Consider the following 23,760-nt stretch of genomic DNA (forward strand, 5'->3'; position numbering starts at 1 on the left):
TACCTAGCTACAGTCTCTTGAATGATGGCAGTGTCAACATCGCCAAGGTCACCTATTTCTTTTAGAACTCCACTTACATTCTATTTGAATTTCACTTCCAGCATCACTACTTTTTGTTTCTTTTTTGGCCTATCCCCTCTTTGGACAATCGTTTTTTCTCACTGGAAGACAAAGAGGCAACCCAACCACATACTTTGCTGTCTGTGTGTGAACTGAATAACAGATCTGCAATGACCAATCACTGACACACTTTGAAAGAAGTAACATGATTTGTCACTAATCACCATACACATCTGTTATTTATGTAGTGATCTATGGACTGAAGAGCTAGCAGCAGAGCTTGTACTTGATGCAATTACTCAATTATACTGTGGTAACTGAAATTGGAACCGTGTTGGAGGACTGGGCTTATTCAACTAAATGGTGGTAATTAAAATTAATGCATGCCTAAATGATACAGAGGGAGAACTGTCTGTCTGTCTGTCTGTGTGAGTGTGTGTGTGATGAGAGAGACAGAGAGAGACTCTATCTGCCTAGCTGTTACTCCGTTTCCTAGCACCATAGCTTCTCCTGCCCTATGCCTGTTTCTTAAATGAACAGTTATCAGGTTGAATTGATTATATATGTTTGCATTTTTAAATTCCTAATTTGATATTTTAAATTTTTAAAAAAGAAGTGGGATTTCTACAAATATTCCAAATGTAAATAGTGAGATCTGCCATTTCGCTCCAGAGATGAACTCGTTATTTCTAAAAAAGGTTTGTACAAATGTCCACTCAACCCAAGCATGTCATGAACAAACACTACCAGGTGTGCAGGTCACATAGCTATTATCAGTGTTTAGGCTCATCCTGAGTTTAATTTGTCTGAGTTATATTTGTCATTAAAATGTTCACACATTAAAGAAATATTTAGTGTGACAAGGATCCTGCCTTCCAGTAGAGGAGCTAAGATGTATACAGATAGCCCAAACATCAAGTAGTCAGTAATAAGAGTCATAGAAGAGAGATGCCAATAAAGTTCAGAGGTGAGATCAAGGAATACTTTTTGGATGAAGTGACATTTGAGTGGAACCTTGGGACATGTGTCTAAAAACATTCTAGAGCACCCACAACCAATCATTCTTAATCGTTTTTTTCCGTATAGTATTCCAAACTTCTGGATGAGACCCCTGCATCTTCTGGTGGCAGAAATAACTGTTGGAGAATATTAGACCTCAAAAACATTCCCACGACAATGATAATGCATGACATAGTTGACTATGCAGAGTCTGGAGTAATTTCAAACCGTCTGCAAAAAGAAATGAAATATCTATCACAGAGACCAAGAACAGAAGAGATGCGTCGGGACCAGCTGCGGATTGTTTCTGAAGTTAGGTAAAAGTGATCTTTTACTGGGATTATAATATAAAGAGCATTTCTGAAAATGTTCACATTCTGCCAAATAGCTCACAAAAGTTAATAATAGGGCATATGGGAAAAATAGGGTTGGGGCAGATTGCTCAAAATTTGTGCAACTTTGTAAACAGAGCACTAACAAAAAGGACAGTTGGTACCTTGAGAGAGAACTTGTACCACCAGACAGGCAGTTCGGAATGGCTGGAGGCCACCACAGCAAATACAAAAAATGTACAGCAATGGAGTAGAAATGCTGGCAACTCTTTAAATAGAGCAGGTAGTGGGCACTGAGATAGTGCAGATGGAAGTGGAGCCCTAGACCAGGGTGGTTGCCTTTTAAGTGGACATGAGAAGCAGTGCGACCTGCCAAGAACCAAGAGCCACTCAAGGCCGGGAGTAGGGTGGAGGACAGTAAGGGTAGATTGTGGGGGTGGGGTGCCCCTGGGGAGAGAGCCCTAGGTGCCCGTGCTAATGCTTGTTTTTATAAATACAGCCAAAAGGGCTCCCATTGCCCATGCTGCACAGAGCTTTTTTCTTTTCTGCTGAAGGTTACAATTCTTGCTATTCTGGCTTCCCTTGCCAAGGATAAATTGCATATAAATTACAGTGACACTATTCCCTTCTTTACCCATAGCATGTGAGCCAATTAACATTACAGAGATGCGTGTTGTAGTAAAATAGACGGTATTCTAATATGAAACAACATGAACATAATATGATTGCACCAATGATGTTTTTTTTCTTTCCATTACCAAGTCTCACCTAGCCCATCTCATTTACAGATTCAGCTTTCTTTTTTTAAGAAAAAGAAAGAGCTAATAAGACTGAAGAGGACCTATTGGTAGTGTGTTTTCACACAATCATATTTGAAATGAGAAATGCTCCTTTAGTACATGAAGAAGACACTGGTGACTCATTGTCACACAAACACGCTGGGTTTTTTTTTTTTCAGGACTAGAGATGAGTGGTGCTGACCCAATAACATAATTTAGCCCACTTATTTTTATGATCAAAGCTATACATTTGCCAGACAGATGGCCTGGTGTAGGGCGCAGTCTGTCATCATGAAATAGATGTTCTCTAACTCATCCATGTAAGCACTGATTATAGAACTTAACCCTATTACCACCAAGGTCAAATAAATGATGTAATTTTCTCTGCCACCATATATAACCCTAGACTCCTTGCTATTTGGACTCATGCTACTGATTATCCAAGAATAATTCACTTTAAAGACCCAGATAAGTAGCCAAACTCTAAATCAACTGAAGAGGGACAAGTACTTCCTTAAAGGCTTCTTTGAATGTAGTCTTAGTTTGGGGTCTCCCAGAAGCAAACTATCAGACAAGGATTTGCGTATGAGTAGCTGATTTGGGAGGTGATCCCAGGCACCACTGATAAGATGGGAGGTAAGGAAATGAAACGGAAGGGCAGACAGCCAGAACAGTGTGTGTTAGCAAGCAAATTACCACTGTGGGTAACTGGAGCTTTATCTCCCCGGAATGTCCGAGCCAGTATAGAACATACAACTCCAGTTATCCAATGGGGGCAAGGCAGTTGAGCTATTTATACACCAATACGCATTAGTCATTGATGAAGGGGTTACTTCAGAGGGGAGGTATTAATTCTCGGGCACTTTCCCCACACATGTGCTCTTGTTTTCACAAGAAAGCTCTCAGCCTGAGTGAGGTTGATGCTAACAGTTGGAAATTGGGCCTGTGTGCTTTGCGTTGGTAAGGCCAAGGGGGCTATGGGCGTGGCACCAGCTGTGTCTGAGCCCAACACTGATAAAAACGGCTTTTTTTTAGCTATATGAAATTTAATACTTTTTTGTGTTACTATGTGTTAAAAAAAAGATGCAAATGGCTACTATGGCTAGGCTACTACACGGTATTTTCCAGAAAAACTGATTTTTTAATAATTTTCATCATCGTCATCATAATCAATGTCATTATCTATACACCTTCATAAGTGGCAGATAAAGAACTGTGCTATGTAACTCAAGCAGAAATGAGAACTTTGGCCTAAAAATATGCATGCAGTATTGCTCCAAGTACTGATATCTATGCTATATTGCTAGAGGATGCTTTAATAAAATTTTGAACTTGCTTTACATTTAAATTTTATTGTGTGCAACTTTTCTGTCTATAATACAAATATTTCCTAGGCATTCTTCATCCCCATCAATTTGTCAACCTTTACATCGACCTTACCAACAGCAAAGTCAAATTAAACATCTGGGTCGTCGATCCAAGCAAGCTCAAATGAAAGTTGAAAAAATGAGAAAAGCTTATAAGATGGCTAAAGAAATAAACGCTTCTGTGGGAACTGTAAGTTCACTTGTACTGAATCCATTGTTTTAGACAATATGCAAACAAAGTAATTCTACTTCCATAAGTAGAATTTTCCTCACCTTCAAGTTCAAGGCTGAAACACCTTTGGTATATACATACCTTGGTTAGTATAAAGCTACATTCCTCTTGGTAACAGGTATTTTTTAAATTGTTAAACCTGATAAATACCACCTGTTTTGGCTCCACATTAGCTTGAGCTGGCAAAAAAATAACCCCTATTGTCTCTGTATGTTGATACTGTGGATTCAGCACCTCTCTAATCAGGCTATTCTCACAGTGGAAGTCATTTGTATTTGAACTTATTGAAAGCTATACAGTGTAAAGTCTGCCTTACTCTTACTCTGTAGGAATATTTACAATGAACATGTATTCATGTATTTGTAATTTTTAAAAAAAGATGCTATAAATATTTTTGAGATGAGGCTAAGTATAAACAGTCAAATATAAAAACGAAGTGTTTAAAACCAAATATAAAACACTTGCTGCTTTTATTTATAATTCTACCTAGGAACCGCAGGAACAACAGGTACAAAAGAACAACAGATGACTCTCTTCTGCACCCCCTCTTTTGACATTGTGAAAATTAATGAACTCAAGTCAGATGACAAATTGGAAAAAAAGGAAAAGGGATTATTTGCCTGGTGTCAAGACTTGTATATTCATCATTTTCCATCATGTTAATGCACAGCTAATTGACAGAAAACCGAGTTATTTAACAATTTGCTTGTCTGTCTGTAAATGATGAATATGAGCACTAAAGGAAAGCAAAATATAAACAAGGCCTCAGTGTGCTCTCTTCACCAAATGCGTCACAGATTGTTAGGCCCTTTTTGTAGTACCATATTTTTTACTGACAGAATTTTAATCTGAATAAATTATTTCAACTAGATGCCCTCGAACTAGCCATATACAGTTTTGTTCAAGAAATGATGAGTAAATTAGTCCCGAGAACTTTTATTTCAATTTTGATTTTCCTTCATTAAAAAAAAATATCTGAACAGGCCATGCTTAGCATAAATATTAGAATTCACAGAATAAAAGGCTACTGTCGGGTCAGCCTCCAGTGTCTTTTTTTTAGTAGCATGTTGTTTTTACAGAACAGCTTGTGATTGACCTATTCTGAATTATAATAAAAATAATAATGAATTTGTTGCTACAGTCAGCGTGACATAGCATACCTAATCATTATTGAGCATTGTAAGTACTTGGGACAGAATGTTGCATCTGCTTTAATGTTGTACTCTGGATATATTTCAAGTATAAAGACTGTTTTCAATAATATTTATCAATCTCCTTTTGAATTGATAAATTCTCATTCCTGATATAGTACAAATTATTGATATTTTTTTGTGATCCCGGTTCTTGGATTATATCAAACCGTAACAGAAGCTGTGATAATTACACAAAGTGCATTATTTATTTAATTTTAAAAATTAAATTTTTGATTTTGTTCAACATTTAAAATGTGGAGGTTGATTACTGATCTAACTCAGGCAGAGCAGCCTATAAATTAATCTCATCCTTTGCTAAAACATTCTCTTAAATGATAAAGAAGATTGGAGTTAATGTGTATGATTCCCACTAGAACATATTTAACATAAATGTGTACTCTTCAATATTAACATATCCTCATTTGATACTCAAAAATAATCCCCTTGTTTTCAGAGCTTGTACTCGAGGCTGGTTGAATATAAAACATACATATTCTCATTCATTAAATTGAGAAGCAGTCCCTATTTCAATCAAATGTGTATCAGATTTAGTCCACCCATAGTATGTGCAATAACAAACCTAAGCGAGATTTCAGGCAACAAAATGAAGGAAAAGGACAAAGGAAGGACAGACTCTACTTTTAAGGGCAGCCATTTCTCATATTTCATTAGCTATGACTCTGTCCCATCATAATGCCTAGCTACAAGGGAGGCTGGGAAATGTACTCTTATTGTGGGCAGTTGTATACTAAATTAAAATTCTATTGTTATAATAAAAAGATAATTCATATTAAGATATAACTAGCATCAGCTGCCAGAGATCAGGTCTTCTATTGATTCTTTTAACTTACATTAAACAATGTAACCACATCACAGAAAATCCTTTTAAAAGTAGAATTACACATAATCTCATCACTATAACAACTGTTTTCACTTGCTTATATCTTTCTAATCTGTCTAAATGCACACATATTTTCACATGGTTATAATCATGAGTAACACATAGATTTACATTTTTCACTTAATACTGTATCTTAAACATAGTTAATTTAAAAAATACTTTTGAATGGCCACATGATAGCCCATTGGGTTGATGAGGCATAATTTACTTAACCATACCCATATCACTGGATAGTTCAGTGATTCTAATTTTTCACTATTGTAGGTAATTAACATTAGCACGAACATCTTTATACATGGTTTTCTTTCTTTTGGCTATCTTTGTGTTATTTATTTTTAACTTAATTGCACTATAATCAGAGAACATGATTTGTATGATACTGATTCTGGAAAATTGAGACTGGCTTTATAGCCAAGTATATAGTCAGTTTAGATAAATGTTTCTTGCACTGTTAAGAAAGAAAAGAAAGAAAGCATCCAATACAGAGGGGGGAAAAATGTGCATTCTCTGTAGTTGGATGCAAAATTCTATACATGTCCTTTTTTCAGCTTTGTGCAGTGGCAGTATCATAGCCATGAGGTTTATCCAAGGCACAATTGTTGCTAATTGAAAACTTTTCCCTGTACATGTCCTTTTGATGAAACTTGTTAATTGTATTATCCTTCCTGTGTGCTACTAATTTTTGGTCTGTGTGACATCAATTACTGAGAAGGGTATATGTTAAATTCTATAATGGTGGACTTGTCAGTTTCTCATAATTCTGTCTTTTGTTATTTGAAAATATCAAGTACATATATAATTTCAGAATTAGTGTCTCTTCCTGGTGTATTGAATCTATTATCTTTATGTAGTTACTATCTTTATTCCTAATAATGCATTCTGCCTTGAAGACTATTTTGTCCAATATGAGCAGAGCTACTCTAGCTTTCTTCTGGTTAGTGTCTGCCTGGCATATCCTTTTGCAACTTTTCCCTTTTTGCAACCTTTTTATGTGTCAGAAGCTGGCTCGGTGCTAATTCCATTTATTCTCCCTGGGAACACAGACTATATTTCCCAGCTTTTTTTTGCAGTTCTGCTGGGACCAGCAGAGGAATGTGGACACAAGTGATGTATGCCACTTCTAGGCTTGGTCCCTGAAAGGTCATGCATGGTTTTCAATGTGTTCTCTCCCCTGTTCACATGTCTTGAGGCAAGGAACTCCAAGATGATACAACTAGGATTGAAGGATCCCAGATTTCTGTCACTGGTTGAAGGAGCGACTGCCGGAGCCGCAACCTGACCTGATGGATTGTGATGTGAGCAAGAAATAAACTTTGTCGTTAAGCCCCAGTGATCTTAGAGATTGTTTGTTATAGCAGCTAACATTAATTATTCTAATATACCATGTCTTTGTGTTTTAGGTTTTCTCTAGGATACAGCAAATATCTGGATTGTTTTGTTTTGTTTTGATCCAATTTGAGGTTATCTTTCCTTTAACTGGTGAGTTTAGACCACTTACACTTTACTATGATTTAATTGTTGATATATGGAATTATCTTTACCATTTTGTTTTGTGCTATCTCTCCTGCTTTTTTTAATGTGTTTTTCCCCCTTTCCTGTTTTCTTTCAGATTGTTCTTTTGATTCCACATCTCCCCCTCTATTGTTTTGGAAGTTACACAATCTATTTCTATTCTTAAATATTAGCATGTGTACTTAAAGTCTAAATCAAAATAGCTCTAACCCCTCCAAAACTACCCAAGGGCATTAGAATGCTAATCACCATCCTCTTGTCTTAAAAGTTATTGTTATCCAATATTTTAGTACCATCTTGTTTTTAACCTGCAAATCATGGTTGTTTCATAAATCTCAGACTTTCCTTCTGGGGTCATTTTTCTTTATCCTGATGTACACCCTTAGAAGCTCCTTTAATGCACTTCTTTTGGTGATAATTCCTTCAGTTTGGGGTTTTCCTCATTTCACCCTTATTCTTAAATACATAAGTGAAGTAAGTATCAAATTCCACATTCACAGTGGTTTTTTCTCCACAATCTGAAGTTACTGTTCCACTATTACTGCCGGTCTAATTGTTGTTCCTTTTGGATGATCTCTCTTTTCTCTCTGGCAGCTTTTTAAAATTATTACTATTAGTTTTCCGTGTACAAAACAATGCAATACCATGTTTCCCCCAAACAGAAGACCTAGCCAGACAATCAGCTCTAATGCGTCTTTTGGAGCGAAAATTAATATAAGACCCGGTATTATATTATATTATATTATATTATATTATATTATATTATACCCGGTCTTATATAAGATCCGGTATTATATTATATTATGTTATATAAGACCCAGTCTTATAATGTAGTAAAATAAGACCTGGTTATTAGCAAAAATAAGACCCAGTTATTAGCAAAAATATTAATATTTGCTTGAAAAGACGCATTAGAGCTGGTGGTCTGACCAGGTCTTATTTTAGGGGAAACACGGTGGTTAGACATTTCACCCCTCACAAAGTGATAACCCCTCCCCCAATCTATTGTCCCTTTGACATCGTATATATCTATTACAATTCCACTGACTCTGTTCCCTATGCTGTACTTCATATCCCGTGACCATATATATATATATATATATATATATATATATATATATATATATATATATATATATTAAATTATAGTTGACATACAATATTATTCAGCTTCAGCTTCAAGCATCTACACCCTCCATGAAGTGGTCTCCCTAATAAGACATGTGCCTATCTGACACCCTACAAAATCTTTACAACATTATTGATTGTATTCCCCAAACTGTCTTTCATATCCCCGTGGAAATATTGTAGTTACCAGTTTACGCTGTCTAATCCCTTCCCCTTCTTCCTCATCCCCACCCCCTTCCCTTCTAGCAACCATCAGGTTTTCTTCTATATCTCTGAGACTATTGCTGTTTACTTTGCTCAATTATTCTCTCTGGCAGCTTTTAAGATTTTCTCATTGTATTTTGCGCTTTTCATTTATACTGAAGAATATTGACTCTCCCACATTCTCTTTCTCCTATCTCCATTTTGTTTCACCTTCCTGTCCTTTGAGAGTCTGTCTTTACGCAGTGGTCTCAGTTCGAATCCCCGGCCTTCCCGGAGCCCAAGATCATGTCTCCCACTCACATGAGATCATGAGGTCATTCAAACCCGAGACTTTAAGGTCCTGGAAGTGACGGATGAGCTCAGGGTCATCAGTCACTTTTCATTGCTAGTGTGTAGCTCCCGCTTTATTTTTCACTCCTGAGGATTTTCCTTCTTACAAGCTCAACTCTACCTTTTAAAAAATCGGATGAGTTTGGAGAGTTTTTTGTTTTTTGTTTTTTCTTTTTTGTGTATTTTGGCTAGGGTTTCTATGGTTTTTGCCGTGGGATGGTTTTTCAGAATATTTAGTCTACCATTTTCTCACAAGTGAAAGTTCACATTGTCACTTCATTCTGTTGAATTATTATCCTTACAATAAAATCTTGAGAGTGGTACTACTTAGCTGCATCAGAGATTTTAAACATTTTTAGAGCTGTTCATATGCATTGTCAGAATGCTTTCCAGCCATTCACTTTTTGAGTGGTGAGCATTAGATTCATGTTTGCTTATTCACTTCATGGAGCAAAGCAGTATCAGAGTATGGGCTCTGAATCAGCCAAATCTGATTCTCTACCCTATCCCGTCCCTATCACACCACTATTCATATATATAGGAATTAGAGAAATTCTTACCCTTAAGAGTTTTGTTGTGGTTTGAGATGCAAGAGAATTAAGAAAGAAGGTACCACTTGATAAGGAGAGAATGAAGATACACGTAGAAGAACTTCTGGCTAAAAATGCTGGCTTAGATATCTAAGTCTCTGCTCCTCCCTCAAACCGCACTAAAATAACAATAAAGAGTTTTTTAAGGCAGAAGCCTTCAATGATAAAGACAGATCAGAGAAAACAATGGCAGAACTTTGTCAGTTGGAAAATTTGAGTGGTAATTGACATAGCAGATCTGAGAAAACTGTATCTTAAACTGGCTTTGAGGAAAGTTAAGAAGCAAACCAATTTACACTGTGGGGCCTCCAGAAGACTCAGGAATTGGCAACAGCAAACAGCTTACCTTTGGAAGTGAGGGATGAAGGAGAAAGAATTGGCTGAAAATCTGTTTAAAAAGCAATTGTAACACCAAATCCCTTCCCCACTGTTATGGGTTAAATTGTGTCCTGTCCTCTCCCCCAGAAAAGATAAGTTGAAGTCCTAACCCCCAGTACCTCAGAATGTGACCTTATTTGGAAATAGAGCTGTTGCAGTTGCAATTAGTAAAGATGAGCTCATACTAGAGTAGGGTGGGCCCCTAACCCAGTAGGACCGGTATCTTTTTTTTTTTTTGCAATTTTTTAATTAGTTTCAGGTGTACAAAACAATGTAATACTTAGACATTTACACCCCTCACAAAGTGAATCTCCCTCCCCCAATCTACTACCCCTCTGACACCGTATATAGCTGTTACAATTCTATTGACTCTATTCCCTATGTGTCTTCCACATCCCATGACTATATATATATATATATATATATATATATATATATATATATATATATATATATATATATTAAATTATAGGATGAAAGACAGCTTGGGAATATAATCAATAATGTTGTAAAGATTTTGTAGGGTATCCGATGGACACTTGTCTTATTAGGGAGACCACCTCAGGGATGATGTAGATGCCTGATCACTGCACTGTACACCTGAAGCTGGAGCTAAATAATATTGAATGTCAACTATAATTTAATATATATATATATAGTCACAGGACCAGTATCTTTATAAGAAGACAGCCATGTAAAAACAGAATCCATTAAAATAATTGAAATGGTTGCCTCTAAGGGTCAGAAAATGGGGGAAAGAGTAGAGTCTAGGGGATTTTATAACAATTATTGTAGAACTGTTTGACTTTCAAAACTGCATACAAGTATGCATTTGATTTTTGAAACAATTTTTTTTTTAAATACAAAAAATCAGAATTCACCATATATTTGATCCAAATATATGGTGATGGAAGGAGAACTGACTCTGGGTGGTGAACACACAATGGAATTTATAGATGATGTAATACAGAATTGTACACCTGAAATCTATGTAATTTTACTAACAATTATCAGCCCAATAAATTTAAAAAATAAATTTAAAAAAAAAACAAAAACAAGAGACTTGCCGAGATACTAAAAAAAAAAAAAAAAAAAAAAAATCAGAATTGTTGGGATACAGGCAGGGGTGTGCTGGAGTAGCTCATCCTTAACTTGTTCAAACTGGTTAAATTTCCAGGAATTTTGTGAGCCAGTTGTTAAATACAATTAACATTATAAATTAAATTGTATAAACTAAGTAAACTATTATATTAAAAGCACAGTTACTCAAAACTCATCACTTCCTAATTTTATTACATTTTACTATAATCTATTATCTTGATGTTATTTGTACCTATTGTAACTGTGTTGTGATGTCATGTTGGTAACTTGAAAATATATGTATTTCTTGTTTATTTCTTAAACTTTTTTATTAAGTATAACACATCTGTAGAAAAACTATATAAAACAAATATAGAATTTAATGAATTATTGTAAGGCAAGCCACCTCTGTAACTACCATCCATGTAAGAAAAGAACCATGGCTGACCATCCCAGAAGCTCTCCATCTGCTCCCCGTCTCCTAAGAGTACTTCTGACTTTTATAGTAATCATTTCAGTACTTTATAGTTTCATCACCTAAGCATGCATCCATAAACACTATGGTTTAATTTCACCCATTATTTTTATATGGCTTTTACCTCTTTTTAATCTGTAGGTTCCCTGTCTGCCTCTTTTTTGTCCTTTTACAATTTGTTGACAAAACTGGATTGTTTATCTGTGGCATCTCCCATGATCTGGATTTTGCTGACTGAATTCCTCTGGGGTAGCTTAACATGTTCTTCTGCCCTCTGTATTTCCTATAAATTGGTGGGTGGATCAGATCTAGGGACTCATTCTTTATTATTAACAACAATGAAACAACAAAAACATGAACTCAGCAAATATATGTTGAACATTTATTGTGTGCCAGAATGGAATGCTATAAAATTACAAAGTAATTTTTGAAGACTTTCATTATTTCAGGCAACTGACAGAATTTTCTTGAGGGACAAACTGTTATAGTTCACTCTATAACATTAGCTTGGTCGCCAACTCAGAAGGCATCTCCAAAAGTGCTACCTATGCCTTATGTGTGAAATACACATTAACTGACAAACGGACTCCTGATAATGACATAGAAGTAGTATAGCAATGTCTTCGTGAAGAAATTAACTGTATAACCCACTTATATAGAAACCTCTGTCTGTTTTTCAAGGCTGGTTTTAATAATAGTACATTTACCAAGCACCACGGACAATGATTGCAAATTTCATAGGAACAGTTTGTAGGAATTCAGCAATAAAGGATTTTTAAAAGAACAGGAGGAAATTTCATTACATATTTCTAAATAATCAGAACCTTAAGTTTTAAAGGCACAGAATAATACGATTCTATAACTTGAGGCTCTCTATAACTTTTTCCTATGATGAACCAATAATATAGTTTCCTTAACTAATGCTAATTATTTCTAGACTAATATTGGCAACGGGAAGAAATGTTGATTTGCTTAAAATCGAACATTAAGGCTTCCTGTTACGTACAGTACTTGGCTAAATTATTGAAAGTGTGGTTTAATTTAAAATAGTTTTGTGGCTTATTCTTATAGTGTACTAGTGAATGTTTTATGTTATATATATTTATAAAATTAATGAAGTTTTAGTAATGAGAACTTTCTTCACCACTATTATTAATTCTTTGCTTGGAAGTAGTGTAAGATGCTCAGATTTGTGGACCAGGAAGATGTGAAAGAATGAAAATTGCCCCCAAACCAAAAATTTTCAACACTATATAAATTTACAGTATTTTATTCAGCTATGACTCATAGAAATGACATTAAGTTTAAAATATTCATGTGTGTCATTTTTTAATGTCCTCTAAAAGTAAGTCATTTCCTTCTGTATTTTTGGAAAAGTGAATATTCATTTCTCCCTGGTAATATTAAATTATGGCAATCTTTGGCATTAAAATTAACCTGTCAAATTATATCTCCAAAATTCTCCAACATTTGCAGAGATACGAGAAACTTCTAAAAGTGATGAAATAATCAAGATAATGGTGGTTATGGACCAGACTAAAAAAATAAATACCCTAAATTATACCATTCCATCATAGAATAGTAAGAAAGAATCAAACACAATCTGAGCTTATTTTGGATCAATAATTATTACAAGTTTCTATAAATAAAAAGCCTCCAGTGTTAAAAGTTGTTAGATCAGCATTTCTGGAAATCTATGACTAATACCATTATACTATCTGTTCCAAGGAGTTTTTTTTTTTTTTTTTATGACATCATCTCTTGAGAAACTTTAAATATTAATCCATAGGTTATTCTCAGCGTGCAATCCATTACTTTCTCATTCAAAGTACTTTCTCACGTAACACAAATAAGTTCATTCATTCTTTTAACATGCTAAGGAAAATAGGATCAAATGATGATATTCAGGTTTGCATTAATCTAAAGTCAACAGAAATGCTCTATTCAAAGACTCTGCATCGCCAGTTACTTTTTGCCTTCACAGATTATTTCTGAAGGCACAGCATCAAAAAATATTATTTTTGACAAAAAATTTACAGTGTCATTCCCAGGAATATATTCCTGTAGTTTGAGTAATTTTGGAATAACTTAAATTGTGATATTCATATTTCCCTTCTAAAATACAAATCTTTTTCTGGAAGGTAGTTTCTGCTGCCCATATCCCCTGGCCTTCACCACTTCTGTGCATGGAGCCTAACTTCCAACTTACCAGCCCCTGGCCACCTTTATTTTCTTAGGCATAAAATTCTGTATTCATATTTAATGGCATTATTAAGAAGACCACTGAAATGTGCTAATGGTAGACAACCTTTTAAATTTAAATCTGGGAAAATATGATTTTGTAAATTGTCAGTACAGAGAGACAACCACAAAAAGAAGAGTGGATTAAGAGACAAATGCAAAATCTGGAAAAAGAATAAATATTGGGACCAACAAGTAAAACTGTTGATTTCATTTTTGTGTTTGGTAAGCGGACTGACCTTTGTTTAGGGCATTCTGCTGTGGAGCCCGCTGCCACTGGTTTTTACACAGCAGGCCAGAAGTGCCAGGGAATGTATGCCCCTCAGGAGTGGCTCTGACTCCATCAATGCCTGAAAGAAATTGGTGTACAAATAGCCCAGCTCCTTCTGTCATTTGTGGAGTAACTAAGGTATGTGTGTGTGTTTTATACTGGTTCTCAGAATTTCCCCAGCACGAGTCAGTTCCGGTCACCCAAAGTGTTAATGGACTTACATCGCCCTGTATTGGCTGCCTTGCCTTCCTTGTCTTACTTCCCCAGTAACTTTCTCATTCTTCTACTGAGGATTTTGTTTGTTTTTGTACCTTCCATTGTATGGATGGACCACATTTTATTATCTATCAGTTGAACATCGGGATAGTTTTTACTTTTTGGCTATTAAGAACAATGCTGTATGGATATTTGTGTACAACCTTTACCCCCTACCTCTGGAAACCACTGATCTCTGTTCTGTCTTTATAGTTTTGTCTTTTTCCAGAATGTCATATAAATGGAGTCACACAGTGTGTAGATTTTTGGGCCTAGCTTCTTTCACTTACCATAAGGCATTGAGATTATTCCATGTTGTTGTGTGTATCAGTAGTTCATTCTTTTTAATGCTGAATATTATTCCATTTTGTTGATGTACCCGTTTGTTTATGCACTCACTATGTTAAGGATATCTGGTTTGTATCCAATTTTTGACAATTATGAATAAAGCTACCATACACATTTGCATGCAGGATTTTGTCTAAACAAATGTTTTCATTTCTCCTGGGTAAATATCTAGAAGTGGGATTGCTGAGTGGTCTGACAAGTTGTATTAATTTCCCATTGCTGCTGCAACAATTTACCACAAATGTAGTGACTTAAAACAACACAAATTTATTCTTTTGCAGTTCTGGAGGTCAGAAGTCCAAAAGGAGTCATAAGTGGCTCAAATCAAGGTGTCAGTAGGGCTGATTCCTTCTGGAGGCTCTGCAGAGAGAATCCTTTTCCTCTTGTTTTTTCAGTTTCTAGTGGCCACTTGTATTCCTTCTTCAGGTGGGATACAGGAAGATGGATGGAGGGCCCTTTTTCCATCTTCAAAGTTCATCACTCCAACCTCTGCTTCCATCATCACATCACCTTCTTCTCTTACCCTGATTCCTCGTGTCCCTCCTATGAGGACCGTTGTGATTACATCAGGCCCACCCAGATAATCTAGGATAATCTCATTCCAATATCCTTAACTTAATTACATCTGCAACTTGTTCCTTTCACCATATAAAATAACTTTCACAAATGCCCGGGATTAGGATGTGAGCATATTTAGGAGGCCATTATTCAGCCTATGTATGTTTAACTTTATAAGAAACTGCCAAACTGTTTTCCAAAATGACCATAACATTTCACATTCCCACCAACAACCCACGAGAGTTCTAGTTACCGCACATTCTTGCTTTGTATTTGACATTACCAGTCTTTTTCATCTTAGCCATTCTAAGGGGAGGGGAGTGGTGTTTCACTATGGTTTTAATTTGCATTTCCCTAACGACTAATGGTGTCCAGCACCTTTTCTTGTGCTTTTTGTCATCCATGTATCTTCTTTACTGAAGTGGCTGTTCAGAAATTTTGCCCATTTTTCAGTTGGGTGTTTGTGTTCTTATTAATTGAATTTTGTGTTCTTATTAATTGAATTTCGTGTATTCTGCTTACAATTCTTTTATCAGATACATATTTTGAAAATGTTTTTTTTCAGACTGTGGTTTGTCTTTTTCCTTTTTTAAAAAATTTTTATTTATTGAGGTAACATTGGTTAGTAAAATTACGTAGGTTTCAAATGCACATTTCTATTATATAATATTATACATCATCTGTATATTGCATTGTATATTCACCACCCAGAGTCAGTATATATGGTGATGGAAGGACAACTGACTCTTTTTCCTTTTCTTTTTTTTTTCTTTCATGTGGGTGAATGCTGGGTTGGCTAGGTTTTTCTTTTTTTTCCCCCTTTCTTCCACCTATCCCCCACTCCAGTTCAAGCCGTTGTTTCTCAGTCTAGCTGTGTAGCTGTGTAGGACACAGCTCCTTGGCCATGCTGGTATTATGAGCCTTGTGCTCCCCCCCGGCTGAGGCAGTTGGTCACCGGTCGTCTGTTGGGCTCAAAGTGGCTCAAGGCAGCTCTCGCCGGCTGCCAGCCACTCACGCTGGCTGCCAGTCACTCAGGCTGCCAGCCGCTCACGCTGGCCACTGGCTGCTCATGGCAGCACACGGTAGCTCACGCCGACCTCCAGCTACTCACAGCAGCCGAGCTCCAGGGAGAGCCATTGTTCATAAGCTTAGCCGTAGAGGACACAGCTCACTGGCCCATGTGGGAATCGAACCAGCGACCTCGGCGTTAGGAGCACGGCACTCCAACCACCTGAGCCACCAGGCCAGTTTCCTTTTCTTAACAGTGTTTCTCAAAGAGCAGAATTTTGGTGAAATCCAACTTACCAATTTTTTGTGTATTGTTCTTTTATTGTCATAGACAAGAAATTTTTGTCTAACCCAGGTCACAAAGATTTCCTTCTGTGTTTTCTTCTAAAAGTTTTATTGTTTTAGGTTTTACATCTAGGTCTGTGATCTATGCTTAGTTTATTTGTGTACATGATGTGAAGTATACAATGAGGTTCTTTGTTTGTTTGTTTGTTTGTTTTGCATATGACTGTTCAGAGGTTCCAGCAACATTTGTTGAAGAGATTATTTTTCTAAAAATTGCCTTTGCACCTTTGACAAAAATCGATTGACCATATATGTGTGGGTTTACTTCTGGACTCTTCATTTTCTATTCCATGGATCTATGGGTCTATTTTGCCAGTACCACACTATCTTGATTATTCTAGCTATCACATCTTGAAATCAGGCACTGTGAGTCTTCCAGCTTTGTTTTTCTTTTGCAAAACTATGTTTTGACTATTCTAGTACCTTTGCTTTACCATATAAATTTTAGAGTCAGCTTGACAATTTCTGCAAAAGTCTTTCTGGGATTCTGGTTGTGATTGCGTGGAATTTATCAATTTGGGGAGAATTACCATTGTGTTATCTATTACTGTATAACAAATTAGCCCAAAATTAAGCAGGCTACAGCATCAAATATTTACTATCTCATAGATTCTGTGGGTCAGGAGTCTGGGTGTATCTTAGCTGAATGCCTCTGCCTTAAGGCCTTTAATTAGGTTGCAATCAAGTTAGTAGCCAGGGCTGAGTGGAAGGCTCAACTGGGGGAGGTTCTGCTCCCAAACTCGCTCATGTGGTTGTTGGAAAAATTCAGTTCCCTACAGACTGTTGTCTGGAAGCCTCCCTCAGTTCCTTGACCTGTGGGCCTCTCCCTAGAGCAGCTCACAATATGGCAGCTAGCTTTCCTCAGAGCAAGAGAGCGAGAGAGTGAGAGAGTGCTCAAGGCAAAAGCCACAGACTCTTTGCAACCTAATCGAAGAAGTGACAGCAGTTTTGCTGTATCCTATTCATTAGAAACATATGATTAGGTGTAGCCTACACTCAAAGGGAGGGAGTTATACAAGGGTGTGAACACCAGAAAGTGGGGATCATTAGGGGCCATCTTAAAGGCTGCCTACCACAGACATCGTAACTATGAGTCTTCCAATTTATGAAGACAGTACATCATTATGTGTTGAGGTCTTTGATTTCTTTCATTGATGTTTTGTAATTTTCAGCATACATATCTCGCACATATTTTGTAAGAATCATACCTAAGAATTTCATGTTTCTGGTGCTCTTGTAAATAGTACTATTTTCAATTTCCAATTGTTTATTGCTAGTATAGAGACATACAATTGATTTTTCTATATTGAGCTTGTTTCCTATGGCCTTGATAAACCCACTTATTAGTTCTAGTAGTTTTTTGGTAGACTCCGGGTTTTTCTACATGCACAGGTTTTTTGTCAATAGAAACTGTTACATTTATTTCTTCTTTTCCAATGTGTGGGCCCTTTATTTCTTTTTCTAGCCTTTTTTCACTGGCTAGGACTTTCAGTATAATGTTGAGTATTGCTCACTATTCCTTCTTACATCCCAGATGTTCCTCCTAGAATCATTTTTATCCTCCCGAGATGTGTTCTTTAAAAATTATTTTAATGATGTCTGTTTATGTCTGAAAATATCTTTATTTCACCCACATTCATAAGAGTTTAATTGTTGGGTATTAAATTCCAGGCTGACAGCTATTTCTCTTGCCACTTCAAAGATATTATTTGTCTTCTGACTACCATTACTGGAAAGTCTTCTGCTTGTCTTTAGTATTCTGTAGTTTCATTACAATCTGTTTAAGTGTGGATTTATTTTAATCATCCTGCTTGGAATTCTTGGGTTTCTGCATCTGAAGATTGGTGCCTTTCATAATTTCTGAAACCTTTTTTCTTTGTTATTGCCTTTTCCTCTATTATCGTTCTCTCTTTCTAGAATTCCATGTGGAACATATACCATGCTTCCCCAAAAATAAGACTGGGTCTTATATTAATTTTTGCTCCAAAAGACTCATTAGGAAAAGGCGGCTGTCTGCAAGGCAGAGAAAGAGATCTCACCAGAACCCAGCAATGCTGGCACCCTGATCTTGAACTTCTAGTCTCCAGAGCTATGAGAAAATAAATTTGTTTCTTAAGCTAAAAAAAAAAAAAAAAGACACATTAGGACTTATGTACAGGGGATGTCATCCTGGAAAATCATGCTAGGGCTTATTTTCCGGTTAGGTCTTATTTTCGGGGGAACGTGGTATTGAACCTTCTCTATGCTCTATTTCTCTTGACCTCTCTTAACCTGTAATTAATATTTTCTGTCATTCTGTTTTTTGTCCTATATCATATATATATATATATATATATATATATATATATATATATATATATATATATTCTAATTCTCTGATTTTCTCTTTAGTTCAATCTGCTGTTTGGAATGTCCTTTGCATTTCTAATTTAAATTATTACTTTTTTATTGTATAAAATCCTGTTTAATTTTTTTTCAAATCTACCCGTCACTTTTAGTAACCTTTGTGCCCTTATTCTATCAACCCTACCTTTAATTCTTTATAGACAATAAACATCATTATTTTATGTTCTTATCTAAATATCTCACTATCTATAGTTGTGTGTGTGTGAGTGTGTACCTGATTCTGAAGTGCGATGTTTCTGCTGGCCCTCGTGGATTTAGTGATTTCTTTTTCTGAAATTGTAACTTTATGGTAATTCTTTGAAGTCTGTAAATGTATTCCTCCAAAGAAGAATTTTTGTTTTCTTCTGGCAGTTTGTTGTGGGCACTACCAAGGACCATTTTGAACTCTATCTTTGGTATAGTGTTAATTTTGGGCCCCAGAGATTCCAGTTCAGATCTGGCCCACACCCATGTGCCTGGCTGTTCCCATGGAGTTGACGTCCCCCGGCGCCATCTGCAATGTGGGCTTTTCCAGTTGAACTTCTTGAAGCTGTTGCTCTTTGGCTGTCCTGCTTAAGGCAAGGGGTTCCATCCTGACCTCTCGCACACTGCTCAGGCTCTAGGCTTTGTCTCCTGTTCCCCACGGCAATGGCTCATGAAAACCTGACTCTGGGCTGTCAGGAATCAGCAGCTACCTCCAAAGGAAGTAGGATCTCTAGCTCCTGTGGATTTGTGCTATCCTATCATTTCTGTGTCCTCACCCCACCCTTGGAATTCCCTTACTTTCTCACCACTACTCTATATGTTAAAATATTAAAACTTATTTTTTGGCATTTAATGTTTTTGGCAATTAATTTTTTGGCATTTAATCTCATAGAACTATTAGGTTGGTGCAAAAGTAATTGCGGTTTTTGCAATTATTTTTAACCTTTTAAACCACAATTACTTTTGCACCAACCTAATAGAAGGAGTTTCTCTGAGCATCTAGTCCAGCATATTGTTGGAAACACAAGTCCCGGAGTTAAAATATTAGTGTTTTCCTTTGCAGACAGTTTTACCATGCAGATACATAATCTGTATAATAAGAAAACACCATACATACTGCTTTATAACCTGTTTATCATTTAGCAATATATTTTCAACATCTTTTAAACATGAATAAATGTTTCATTAATACTGTGGGGGGTGACAGGTTACTCAGGAAACAGACTCAGAGACAACAAATTTGAGCGCAGGAAGCTTATTAGGGAGTGCTCTTAAGATCAACACCATAGGAAAAGGGAATAACGTAGCATTAGGCAGAAGGGGAAGTTAGGCAATGGTGCAGTAGTTGCAAGGGCTCCAGCTCTGGAGCTGGAAGGGCCCTGCAGAATTGTCCCAAATGGAAGAAAGAAGACTGAGCCTTTATACTCCTAGGGGATGCGACACTGGGTAAGGCAGCCAACTTCAGTGAGTGCAATTCCTGGAGATAGCTGGCAAATGAACACTGTCAGCCTGTAGCACCCCCAGTATCTGGGAGTCCTGAAGGGGGTTCTGGGGAAGCACATCACAGTATCTACCACAGCTAGCGACTCTCTGGGCTCCAAGTTACAGAAAACCCAACCAGCTCTTGCTTAACAAATAGTTCATTTTTCTCACTTAATATAAGGGCTGCGGTAGATGGTTGCTGACATCAACAGCATCTTTCCCGTTTATTCGGAAAGCAAAACACTTTCTCGAAGCCCCCAGTAGACTCCTTATATTTCATCGACCAGAACTGGATCACATGGCCACTCCTTGGTACAAGGTAAGCTGGGGAAATGGGAACAGGACTGCTGTGCTATTGTGCCTGGAGCAATGAACATTGCTGCCCTGAACAGTATCTGGGTTCTGTTACTGTAGATGAAGAGGGGAAAACATTGTGGACGTGCAACTAGCAGAGCCTGCCACAAACAGACCTCTACAAAATTATTTTGAATAATTGGATATGGATATAACTTACTGAAACACTCCCCATATTATTGGACATTTTGCTATTATCCACTGTGCTGCAACAAGCACCGTTGCCTGCCTATATCAAGATAAAATGCCAGATGTGTAATTTCTGAGCTGAGAGGATGTACCCTTTAATGATTTTGATAGATTACCAAGATAGACCTGAGAAAGAGTCTATAAATTTATGTTTCCAGGAGCAGTGAATAAAGAGGCCTAGTTCCCCTAGGCCTCTTACTGACACTGGATATGAACATTCTTATTAATTTTCATCAGACTTATAGTCTTTTAAAAAGCACCTTGTTTTAATTTGCATTTTGATTACTTTCTATTTATCATATTTATTCCTTTTTTAAATTGTGGTCCAAAAATAGGGCTTATATGGTTTCAGCGTTTTGGAAATGATTGAGAAATGATTGAGATAGACTTCATGTTTTGCTATTGTGCTGCAAAGCTTAATCACGGCAGGTCTGCAATTAACCTGAGTTGTTTGGTTAAATTAAAACTCCTGCCTGACACTGACTCCGTGTCAAAGCATGAAACATTGGTATACAGTGTGTCTGTGTAACCATGAGTCCACAGAGTTTCAGGGAAGTTTGACCCAACTTGTTAGCGGTTGTTTATTAATAACAATGAGATTGAAGGGTTGCACCTGGCCTGGGTGTGATACTCCCCAGCCCTCGCCCCAGAGTTCTGCTGGGCCTGCAGCAGAGCTATGCCTAGGTGACCAGCAAAATACAAACAACTTAGCAAAGACTTCACTTTTGTCTCCCTGGTTCCGAAATGGTCTGTGCACATGTCAGGGGTGCCCCATCCAGGAGACGTCTGGCCTGGCCCTTACAGAAAGGGGACAATAGGAGCCTGCACCTGGCCTCTCCAGACCCCTGCTGTGAGTCATACGCTGTGATGTTTATTCTGACTTGCACACTCTGGCTTTAGTGTGTCCTTGCCCGGTAAACAACTGTACATTTGTAAGCTTTGTCATGAGTCTTCTTCAGCAAGTGAACCTGCTTAAGTGCCACTGTTAGTGTAGCTATCTATTCCATTTTTGTTAAGTCTTCCATGGGCACTAGGAAAAAAAGGTGTATTGTCTAGTATGCATGTTTCTTTCCAGAAGCTATGAAATAAGACCTATGAATTGTATTATTGAGTCTCTATACTTCTAATTTTGGTTTTATACATTTCAATGCCATTTCATTCAGCTTTTTGTCTCAAATTCTACTAATTTAAGTATTTAATCTTTGGTTTCCCTTCATTTGTGTCTGTCTTGCATATTTTCCCCATTTTCTGTATTTGATCTTCTTGTGCCATTGTGTGCTTTTTTTAGATATCGTAGAATTGATTTTTTTAAAATCCAGTCTGGGAAATTTTATTTTATTTTTTATTTATTTATTTATTTTTTATTAGTTTCAGGTGCACAAGACAAAGTAATACTAGACGTTTATCTTTCATATCCCTCACACTGTGTGAACCCCCCTCCCCCATCCACTGTCCCTCTGACATCGCACAGAGCCACTACATTTCCACTGTCTCTATTCCTAATGCTGTACTCCGCTTCTTGTAAGTACACACACACACACATATATACATACAAAGTTGACATTCATTATTGTTCAGCTTCAGCTTCAGGTGTACAGTGCAGTGATCAGGCATCTACATCATCCCTGAGGTGGTCTCCCTAACGAGACAAGTATCCATTGGATACCCTACAAAATCTTTACTACATTATTGATTACATTCCCCAAATTAATTTTCAAAACCCCGTGGCCATCTTGTGGTTACTGACTGTTTTCTAAACCCCTCACCTTCCCCCTTATCCGCACCCCCCCGCCCATCTAGCAACCCTCAGTTTTTCCTCTGTGTCTCCGAAACTGTTTCTGATTAATTAATTCACTTATTCTTTTCTTTAGATTCCACATATAAGTGAGATCATATGGTATTTGTCTTTCTCTGTCTGCCTTATTTCACTTAACATAATGTTCTCTAGGTCCATCCATGTTGTTGCAAATGGTAAGATGGAAATTTTATTTTTAAACATGGTAGTAGGTTCCATATATATTTATCATCATAACTAATACATTTAGTTCATCACCTTTTTTTATGCTATTTTTTTTCTATGCTACTTTTTAAATACATTTTATTGGGGAATATTGGGGAACAGTGTGTTTCTCCAGGGCCCATCAGCTCCAAGTCATTTTCCTTCAATATAGTTGTGGAGGGCACGGCTCAGCTCCAAGTCCAGTTGCCGTTTTCAATCTTTAGTTGCAGGGGGCACAGCCCACCATCCCATGCGGGAATTGAACCGGCAACCTTTTTGCTGAGAGCCCGTGCTCTAACCAACTGAGCCATCCGGCCGCCCCTCCGCGGCTCAGTGGCAGCTCGTTGTCTTCAATCTAGTTGTGGAGGGCACAGCTCACTGGCCCATGTGGGAATCGAACCGGTAGCCCTGTTGTTCAGGGCTGTTCAGAGCTTGCGCTCCAACAGACTGAGCCACCCAGCCGCCCCTTTCTATGCTATTTTTAATGCCTCTTTACCATTTCCTTTGTTTTATGATTTGTTTCTCTCTTATGAGTATTTTCTCTGCTTTTATCTTCATTGCTTTGGAAGGCATAGATACACCGTTTAGTATTGTAAGTATGACCTTGAAGCATTCTGTGGGTCTGGGGAAGGACATATACAAGATGCTTTGATAGCAGTAAAGCTTTCAGAGACCTCTAGGTTATGGCACAAGGACTCAGGATATAACTTAAAGCTCCCACTAGTCACCGTTGGGACAATGTGAGTAAAGACAATTGCATGGATTAAACTCATCAAATAA

General features: G+C 37.1%; 1 protein-coding gene and 1 pseudogene across 1 annotated transcript in view; both read left to right on the forward strand.

Annotated features, from left to right (window-relative positions):
• Nucleotides 1–23,760, forward strand: part of CXHXorf58 (chromosome X CXorf58 homolog) — a 45,706-nt gene that overhangs the window by 16,572 nt on the left and 5,374 nt on the right. Inside the window, exons 7-10 of the mRNA XM_074324084.1 lie at nt 1,147–1,376; nt 3,565–3,727; nt 7,053–7,158; nt 7,264–7,342. Of these exons, the coding sequence (XP_074180185.1) occupies nt 1,147–1,376; nt 3,565–3,727; nt 7,053–7,142 (483 nt within the window). The 3' untranslated portion in view covers nt 7,143–7,158; nt 7,264–7,342. The remainder of the gene's footprint in view (nt 1–1,146; nt 1,377–3,564; nt 3,728–7,052; nt 7,159–7,263; nt 7,343–23,760) is intronic.
• Nucleotides 6,410–6,564, forward strand: LOC141569817 (U4 spliceosomal RNA; annotated as a pseudogene).

This window comes from Rhinolophus sinicus, chromosome X (assembly GCF_036562045.2).
Source record: "Rhinolophus sinicus isolate RSC01 chromosome X, ASM3656204v1, whole genome shotgun sequence".
Taxonomy (NCBI): domain Eukaryota; kingdom Metazoa; phylum Chordata; class Mammalia; order Chiroptera; family Rhinolophidae; genus Rhinolophus; species Rhinolophus sinicus.